The sequence below is a fragment of the Rhodnius prolixus genome, unplaced genomic scaffold, assembly GCF_049639745.1.
Source record: "Rhodnius prolixus isolate KJV_2025 unplaced genomic scaffold, Rpr scaffold_5, whole genome shotgun sequence".
Classification (NCBI taxonomy): domain Eukaryota; kingdom Metazoa; phylum Arthropoda; class Insecta; order Hemiptera; family Reduviidae; genus Rhodnius; species Rhodnius prolixus.
The window spans coordinates 3,699,306-3,709,358 of record NW_027411624.1 but is presented as its reverse complement, the minus strand read 5'-3'; the positions used below and the strand labels follow the sequence as shown (position 1 = coordinate 3,709,358).

The window sequence follows — 10,053 nt, the reverse complement described above, 5'->3', positions numbered from 1 at the left end:
TAAGGAGGTATTATCCCCCCTCGTACGTAATTTAGAAATTTCAAATTTCTAGAGTTTATTCCTTGTCATCCAAATAAACAAATTTCGTAGAACAAAGTAAAATATTTTATTTTAGAATTTTATAAAAATTGCGTATTAGAGAGAAAAAAAAATCGTATTAAACATAAAGGCTCATTAACTTAAAACCAATTGTCACTTGGTAACACTGAGTTTTTAAGTAACTGTTGATCTGGTTTGTACCGTGTGGTATGTCCTGCACAGGAGGAGAATTTAGTGCAACGTCTTGATGTCATTAATTAGGGAAAATGTGTGATGTAAATATATTGGGGTCATTTTAGAAATTAATATTATATTTTTTATTGAAATGTCAGTATTTAGAAATGATGTGAGTACCTAGTGCTAGTGATTACATTTATATTGGAATTCAGTTAATTAAAAATCCCAGCTTAAGAAACACATTTCCGGAGTATTAATCTTATAAATCCAATTTTTGAAATCTAGGATGACATTGGTGTCTCATCAGAAGATATTGAACCTATTAAAAGTAATGGGCTACCAAAGCCGATTACGACTTCACCAGAAGCATCAAGTACGGCTAGTGATTCCCCAACACCAACGAACAGTGTACACGAAAAGAATTGGTATACGACGCATTGGCAGGCTTTAGGTAAGTTAAAAAATATTTAAAATCTTTTTCTTTTTTTCAAGCAAGACTATCTCCGTTAAGATTTTTTTAAAATATGTTCTTTGAGGTTAGGATTATATTTAATAATATTAGAAAATTCAATGTCACAATGTCAGCTTGGAATAATTCAATAAAGCGTAGCTTGGATTTCCAATTAGATTAAGGGGAAAAAACTGTAAGTATAATTAGTTCCACTTTAAACATATACTATTTATGTCAGTGGGTATTTTCTGATAGTTTGAAATTATTCATTAAGTTAGCACATAACATCAATAGTTGTGCACGATCTTACGTAGGCGGTTCCAAAACCTTCAGACTTTATGTATTTAGGTTTTATTGATAAAATTGAAATATCAGTGATTAATGCATTAAAGTCACAGTGAAATTTATATATTTTTTTAAATAAGTTTTTCGTATTTACTTAAAGCTAATGAAACTTGATTATTTAAATTTATTCTAAGCTAAATTAGAAAGCTTAGATTCTCCTTAATTGAACATTATTCCAACAGTAACCTGTTTTTTTCAGTTGGCAAATGACATACTTTCTTTTTTGATGTCATTTTTTTACTTATGGAAGATTGGCCTATTGATTTAAGCTTTTTCATGCCAAGTTTAATTTATATTTAATATCCATTCTTTCTTTCTTTCATGGGTTTTGATAGTTTGTAGAATCGACGAGACTGGTAAATAGAGTCTGTGCTCCATATTTCTAAATTATCTGATGTTTAGCATTTAAACTGAAAAGAAGTCGTATTGTGCCGCAACAAGTGTCTGATGGTTTAGTCCCTTTATTTAATGGAAACTCACCTAGGTTCTCTAAAATGAGCGGTGGAAGCCGCAAGTTAGAGTATATTACGAAACTGACTCAAATCATATCTTCCCTTTAAAGCTCTTTTTAGTTACTGTAAAACACTTCCCTCATTACCTGTTAACTACCAGGTACCCTAAGGAAGCGCTAATTTGAGCGAATTGCAGAGATACCATGCTAATCCATACATCCATCTCATCAAAGATTCCCAGATGTTTTTCGACAGCATTTCCAAATTAAGGATATACCATCAGACTTTTTTCTTGAAGTAACTCCTAAACATTTTCTTTTGGCCTATAATCTAGCACGACTAAAATTCATCCTCGTTATGTGTGTTCTCCAGGGAACCTTATCTCTTTTTGTGGCAGTCCAAAGCGCTAATTCACTCTGTAACGGGATTGAAACTCAATCGGGGGTAAATTCTCCATACATTCAATTGCAATGTCAGAATAAAAGAAAACTGTTGCAACGGTTCTTGTTCTTTGTATAGCTTTTTTCATTGTCTAGACTTTGTTTCTAGAAATTACAAAATTTTACAACTGAAAAGATTATTAGGTTTTACTGTTGCCTACAGTGTGTGAAGAACAGAGACAACTACTTGGCACTGAAGAGGATTCATCGGACAGACAAAGCGATTGTGATGGTGAAACAGCTGCAGTAGGTGCAGCCGGCGGAGTTGTTACCTCTTGTACTGCGGAAGAAGATGTCTGGGAAGTGACAGACGAGCAGAGGGACTATTATCGTGCCCAGTTTCTATCGTTGCAACCGGATTGTCATGGTCTACTGCCGGGTACAGTTGCCAGAGCGTTTTTCGAAAAATCTAAGCTCCCTGTAACTGAGTTAAGAAAGATATGGTTTGTATTTTTTTTATTTTATTTTTTTATTATCATTACTCCAGAGCAAATCTTTATTTTTTGTTGTAATTTTTTTTTTTCTTAAGGCAACTGTCTGATGTGAGTAAAGATGGTGCGTTATCCTTAGAAGAATTCAATACGGCCATGCATTTGGTGGTTTTAAGAAGGAATCACATCCCGTTGCCAGATTCGTTGCCTCCTTGTCTCATACCTTCCAGCCCAGCTGCCACCAGTACTGCTTCATCTTCCCTCAGGACATCTCCACATCGCGGAAAACAGGTTAAACTATTTAGTATAATTTTACTTACTTTGCTGAGACAATTTAAGCAATCAAATTTAAATTAAGAAAATACTTATTTAAAAAAGGGTTTTTTCTCAAAGTCGTACTTTTCATCAAACCTAAAAAGCTAATTAAAGTTGCCCAATGGGCACGAAGTATAAGTAGCCCTTCTACTGTAACTAGAGGGATCTGGGAAATTTAGAACTTAATTATTCTAAACTGACCTATTGAAGGAAAGATTCTGTATTTACTGAATCTATTTGTTATAATTTACATTAAAAATGGGAGTAAGTAGATTGATGACTTGTCTTTATTTTCAGCACTTTAATGTAAACAATAAAAAGCAAATAATAATAAACTAACCCGATGATTAGTGGGATCGTGCGGGTAAGAATTGTTAAAACAATTATTAAGATACGTATTCAATTTTACTCTCAAATTTCATTAAAATTAATAAACTTAAGAGAAACACAAAACTAAATATAATGAACAATAAAGTGAAAAGAAAAAACCCTACGTCTGAAATTACAGAAATTTGTATACTATTGTCCAACAAAGAATATTTAAGAAGTTTAGTAATAATCTAGTATGTACAACAATTATTAAATATTTATTACTCCTTCCCAAATAATGTGAAGTTGATTGCAGTTATATCAAACATTTTTTCCTATCAAACACCACTAAAAATTTCGGGTATCTGAGTTTGGGGTAAATCTTCATTCACCGTATAAACTAATTCAAATGGAGTCTTAAATGTATCTCGGCAGCAGCTGCATATTTTGAGTACTATTATATAGTTGTCTATACCAACATTTAAAATAGTAATTACATCTCAGCATTCATGTTTCTTTTTCAGTGGACAAAGTTTGTTGAATCGCCGACCAGTTCAATTTCTTCTCCTGGGCCTAAACCAGTCAATTTTGATTTTCAAAAAGCATCCGTTGAACAGGTTTGTTTTTCTTATTCCAATTTTCTTTGATATTTCTGTTTATCAATAATAAGTTTTGTCCCCTTATTTTTATTAAAATTGATTTAGCAGAGCTTATTTGGTTTCCTTTTTTTAGGATCCTAAAATCTTGCATCCGGTCGCTTTAAGAGTTACTCCAGGTCCGGGTGAGGTTGAAGAAGCTTCTTCGGTTGCTGAAATCAGGCCTATTCAACGTCCTCAGCCTAAGAAACATACAGGTAACTTTACTTTTGTTCTACAGTTTAAGAAAAGAAGTAATCTCTTAATAGAAGTTAAAACTTTTCGATTAGTAATGCATTCGTTTTTTTTGTGATTCGACGATTGGTATGAATGCAATAAGAAAAATCGGCACTTATCTAACTCGTAGACAAAATTGAACTTGCTGTAAATTCAGTTATACTTTTGATTAATAATTTCTAAAAAAAAAAAAAAAAAAAAAAAAATGACGTTTTGATTTCTTTTCTTCAAGGGTTGAAATCACACTTAACATCATTTTCATTCTAGCATTGTTGCAAGATCCTCTCTCAAATAGCTCTCTCAGCAAAATTTATCAAAGAGCTTTTGCATCATAATCCCACAAGTGTAATCGCAATAAATCAACTTAGCGTGGTTGTTTTGTTCTGGGGACATCGATCATTCCACAAACATCTTAAATCAAAACTCTTGTCGAGTAATCTGAGGTTCCATTTCGTTGAAACCATATTTCTTTCTAAACAACTAAAAAAGTGAAGAAATCACCAATTTTTTCAGGCTGGGCTTTATGTCCAACTACTGATTAAGTGTATCATGGTCGGGAAACTGAAGGACATAATCTACTGTTAAATATTTTAATAATAAATAAGAAATAGAACTCTCTTTTTTTAAAAATAGAGTACGACTGGTGGGTCTCCTACTTAAAATTCCTCGCTTCATAACCACTATTCGCTCCTCTTTCTAATGATAGTAACCATTATTTCTTCAATAGGCGCTTTCACGAGGACTCTATTTTTAAAAAAAGATAAAATTTATTTGATATTGTCTGGGATATGTTTACACTGCCCAGTATGAAAATCTAATAATAATTTTGTTCTTGAATCTAAATCAAAAAATATTTTTCAGCCCCAGGACCTGGAGCGATACCTCCTCCGCCTGCTCAAGCTGCCCCTGAAGATAGTGTAATGTAAGTACCAAAAAAAAATTTGGAATAGTGATAAAAATAGTTGTAGGGTTGTTCACAAGTCAAATCGAAGTGTAGAAGCAACAGCAACAATTGAATATTATCGAGTGGAAAGTTTTATCTATGGAATACTTTAATCGCAGGGATTCCTCAAGATTATGTTTCATATCCCCAGTTATCTCTAATTTATGTTACGACAACATTTTAAGACATAAACGTTTCTTGTTCTTTTTTTCTTCCGCTAGAGTTTCCTGAGAGTGCTTGGATTTTTTCAACGATTTTAACAGACTTTTTATTCCGTAATCTCAGATGCTCTTTTGGATAATCGCATAGCATGTGCGTTAGGAATTCGTCTTAAATCCAGAATTTCCTCTTGCCTCTTCACATGCAAATCCTTTCCTTAATTGATATAAGAGATCTTCCTCATGTACCATCGCGTAGCTTTTGCATTTGCAGGATACTCTTAAGACTATTCTCATGTAAAGGACCAGTATTTTCAATATTAACTAGTTCTCATACACAGACACACACAACTTTCTAGAAAAGCAATTTTTCGGACTCAGAGGATCTCATATAGGATATTTCTGGTGAAAGGTCGAAAATTTGACTTGATCGCAATTTTTTTCTTACCCAAGTAAGAGAGATGAAAACCATCCATATGCATCAACGGATAAATTCAGCTACATTATCCAGCAGGGCGGACCTAATCTCATTTTCTACATTGACCTTTTGTTCGCAGATGTGGTAAGAAAGAGCCACCTCCTCCGCCGCCTCCAAGGCCTTATAGACACCATACACGTAGTTCATCTTTGGACCTAACCAGACTAGGTTAATAGAGTTTTTTTAAACTGAATCAATTAATTTTTATATATTTTCTATATTAATCTTCTTAATATACATTTTCTGTTTCAACAGGTAAAGCAAGTATTTTATTGAATATGCCACCTACAGTTCCTCCAAGAACTTCGCCTGGCACGGTAATTTTAAATTTAAATTTTTGATTTTATAGTGAAGCATTTTAATATTTGGTGGTCTTCAAGAATGGTTAAAATAATATTTTTTTTATTATTCAGTCGACGCCCTTTTTTTTAAAATTAAAATACTGCAATCTTCTTTATAGTCGCGTAATTAATAACGTAAAACTTATTTTATCACTTTTATTATTCAGTTTTTACGAAATGATTGATTTTTATCTTTTTTTTTGCTTTAATGTAGGTGTCACCAAGAAAGCAATCAGTTGTTGAAAAGAGTAATGAAATAGAGTCTGGATTTGCAAATTTTGCCCAGTTTCCTGACGATAAAAAACAAGTAAACGCTGGTGCATTCCAAGTATATAGGAAACCTGGTAAGTTTTATGTTTTGGATATTGTAAGTTTAAATTTTTTTTTTTTTTCTGAAGGGTAATGTGCCATTTTTTTACTTTTGGTAATGTTCAGGAAATACTAACGTAACAAAACACAATTTAGTTTCGGAAACTACTGAAGCTGGTCAGTGGTCACCCGCGGAAATACCATTGGACGTCAGGTATGTTACTGTCTAAGTTGTTTAATAAACAAATATCAGCAAATTGATATTTGATTTCTTCTTTTTTAATTGGAGTGAAATACTCTCAAGGGCTTATTTCTTATTTCAGTAATTAGACTTTAATTGATGGTCAGTTTAAAGAAAATTTGGAGGTATTTTCGAAAAAAATTTCAGCAAAGTAAAAGAAAAACCATACGAGTAACGTGTACTTCCCGGTACTTTTGAAATTTTCCACCTTCTCGGAGTTTTATCGACATTTAACTTACCCTTTTCTAATCATAAAACGCGCAGAGTACTTCCACTATATTGAAAACGCTCTAGAGAAATCTACCCTAGAGAAAAATAAAGGTTGTAGGCCAACACTAGTTCCGCGAGAATAGAAAGTTTAAAGAAAATTGTTAAAGACTATTTTTAAGGAAAATCTCTTGGAAAAGTTAAGAAGCCTTTAAATGAAATGGAATTTACATTAAACGCAAAATTTAATCAACAAATACAACATAATCTTAATTTTTTTAAAGATATTTTAATTCAGAAGTTATAAAACTTATTTTTTTGTGCAAAATATTACAATTTTTTTACAATAATCGTTTTGAGGCATTGTTGAGAAAATCGCAAAAAAAAGAAAAACTGGAAAAAAAAATCGTTGTTAATGAAGAGGCGTCGATTCAATGGCAACTAAACCAGATTTCCAATTTGAAATTCTGCGATTTTTCATTTTTGAGTTGCAAACTCCTCAGTCAGACCTATCCATGCACCGTATTCTGAATAATTGGTTAAAAACAATCTTTTTTTTGGATTCAGTTAACCTCAAAACTTATTTTTCCTGTGAAAACTTGTCTAAAATTTGAATCTTTTGCAAAAATTTCCTCTAATTTTTGTATATATGTAAGACGGTTTTCAAAAACAGATTTTATTATTCTGTAAAGAATATAATTTTATAAATAAATTAATACAAAATATTAATACATACATACATAAATAATTAAGACAATAAAATAACTGTAAAGAATAATTAAATTACTAGTTATATTTCACTGTCGTTAAACACTTTGAAAAACTAACGTAAACACTCTAAAATGACGCTAAACCTTCCTAGACTATAACCTAACCTTCAGGCTGTGTGGCGTTGTCGGCAGCCCCCTCTGATGGTACTTTTATATGTAAACTGCTCCACAAAAAAAGTGGCGCACTTTAAAAAAGCGTTTATTTTTTGTTTTATCACATTTTGGGGAAAGATTATTAGTTTTAATTATTTTCATAAACTGTCAGGGAACAATTAATCGAAACAAGGTCCAAAGTTTCTTGTAAATAGAGAAGCAATTCCTCGTTTAATCCCCTTCGGTCTTTTTGTGTAAACAACAACATGAACTTCACCTCAACAGTAAATAAATTTATTGACCTCTACAGTTGCGTTTCGACTTTTTTCAAGCTGAAAGCATTGCAAACTCTCAATTACAGCAGAGCAAGTGGCCCGTATTATTGCATCAGTTGAGGATGGACGGAGTCACCGGTACGCAGCACGAACGTTAGGGTTGCCTGAAACCACCGTCCGTAGAGCCATCCATCGTTACCGGGAGACAGGCCTCTGCACTCGCAGACAAGGTTCGGGTCGACCAAGAGCCACAGAAGCAATTGATGACCAATTTATTAGAATTCACACTCTGAAAAATCGTACATCAACTCCTTCTGAAACTGCTCAAACACTGCTTACTGTTCGTGGAGTTTCATTCAGTGCCGAAACCGTACGAAGAAGGCTCGCTGAAATGAATTTACGCCCTAGGAAGCAAGCCACAGGACCATTGCTCACCGTAGACCATCGGAGAGCCCGTCTAGAGTTCGCTAGGGAACACCGCAACTGGTCTGAGAACGATTGGAGAAACGTTCTCTTTTCAGACGAGTCCCGTTTTGCTCTCTACGCACCTGATGGGAGGCGACGAGTTTACCGAAGGCCTGGGGAGCGCTACGCTCCGTGCAATATTTCTGGTAGACTACCATTCGGAGGTGTTTCAGTGATGGTGTGGGCTGGGATTTCTTTGGGGGCTTAGACTGAGCTCCACGTGTTCAACAGGGCAATTTTGAATGCAGATTTGTATGTGAGGGAAATTTTGCAGCAATATGTGATACCCTATGCACTATTTATTGGGGAAAATTTTATTTTTATGCAAGATAATGCCCGACCACACACTGCCGCCTGTGTTGTTCAATATCTACAGGATACTAGCATTCGTGTTTTGAGGTGGCCAGCACGCAGCCCGGAATTAAATCCAATTGAACATCTTTGGGATGAGCTTGGTAGGCGATTAAGATGGAGAAATAATCCTCCCAGGAGCTTAGAAGAGTTGCGAGGTGCCCTGGTGGAGATATGGGAGGAATTAACACAAGATTTCGTGAGAAATTTAATAAGGAGTATGCCGAGGAGATCGGATGCAGTAATGCGAGCAATACACGTTACTAAAATTCTTTTTCTCTTTTTTAATCGGAAGAAATACTTTTTTTTTCAAATTCATTTTTTGCCGAGAAGTACTTTTTTGTTAAATTAAAGGTTTTCATTTCTTTTAGATCATTTTTTATTTTATTTTAGCCCTCCCGTAACTTTATACTTCTTATATTTGCTAACTAAAATAATAAGTAGAACAAAAAAGTTACAGAGAAAAAAAAATAACGCATTTTTAAAGTGCGCCACTTTTTTTGTGGAGCAGAGTATTAAAAGAAAAATTTATTCATTGAATCTTATTAAAATTCTTTTTTTGTTTTTCCCCCCTTCCAGCGTTGTTATGCGAGAGGCGCACAATGCAGTGTTGCGACAACACTGCCATCAATTACAAGTCACCCTGGCCCAGCTAATGGAAGAGCGAGCCAGTCTGCAGACGATCTTAGATCAGTTGACCAATTGTTTCAATTTTGAGCAACAAATTAATCTAACGACTGAACAAGAATCTACGTCATAATTTTATTTTAAGATATATATAAATATATATTTTTCGTTGATTATATTATATAATAAATAAATATTATATTTGGTGTAATTTGTGAGCGGTGAAGAAAGAAGAAAATCCTATTGAAAGGTAAATGATTTCATTTAAAAAAAAAAAAAAGAAGTACAATATTTATGTAATATAATTTTGAATAATGTGTTATATTTATTATTATGTTAATTTAGAAAAATTGAGTATTTTGGAGCGAAATATGGAAATTTGTGGAGCGAATTTTTTTGGTTTAATTGTGCATAAAATGTACGTGGAAAAAAGAAGGGAAAAAAGTTTAAAAATTAATTTTATTTAATGAAAAAAAGAACTACTTATTATTGTAATTATTTAATTTTATTTTTTCAATGAAAAATCTTTTAATCAGCAAATTATTTATTGTGACTTTCCCAGCAAAAAAATGGTGTAAATACTTGTGAACAAAACACTGTTTACTATAATTCTCACAGTGACTATTGGCAGATTTTTCCACAAACTTGCGAGATTTGGCAGCTCATTTAATTAAAGAAACAAATTGTTGGCGGTTAAAGCTAAGAGTTTCTAAAAAAAAAAAAAAAGAAGCTCATTTTAGAGGCGAGCCCAAAATTCTCTCCTTCATTATCATCACTTTGAAGTGGAACCAAAAAAAAATCGACAAAAAATTGAATAACAAAAAAAAAAATTAAAGTCAGCCTTAGACCTGTAGACGTTTCCTCTTTCATACTTCTTCCGTTTCTATGTTAAGATATCCTACTACCACCAAACGTAGTGTGAGAAGCATACGAGATCAAACAAAACTCTGTTTTGAACAAAAAA

At 33.2% G+C, this 10,053-nt stretch overlaps 1 protein-coding gene across 2 annotated transcripts; it reads left to right on the top strand.

Moving 5' to 3' along the window:
- Positions 1-207: 207 nt before the first annotated feature.
- Positions 208-9,843, top strand: Reps (RALBP1 associated Eps domain containing). Of its 2 annotated transcripts, XR_012461078.1 has the most exons (13): positions 208-385; positions 502-667; positions 2,068-2,347; positions 2,434-2,626; positions 3,484-3,576; positions 3,692-3,812; positions 4,693-4,753; positions 5,490-5,578; positions 5,666-5,727; positions 5,966-6,095; positions 6,187-6,274; positions 9,042-9,339; positions 9,435-9,843. XR_012461078.1 is itself a non-coding variant. In XM_074136841.1 (12 exons), the coding sequence occupies exons 1-12, from the start codon at positions 365-367 to the stop codon at positions 9,220-9,222; spliced, it is 1,485 nt and encodes a 494-aa protein (XP_073992942.1). In that variant the 5' UTR covers positions 208-364; the 3' UTR covers positions 9,223-9,843. The 2 variants fall into 2 exon arrangements, 1 of the variants encoding a protein (XP_073992942.1); XM_074136841.1 differs by having other exon boundaries at positions 9,042-9,843.
- Positions 9,844-10,053: the final 210 nt, after the last annotated feature.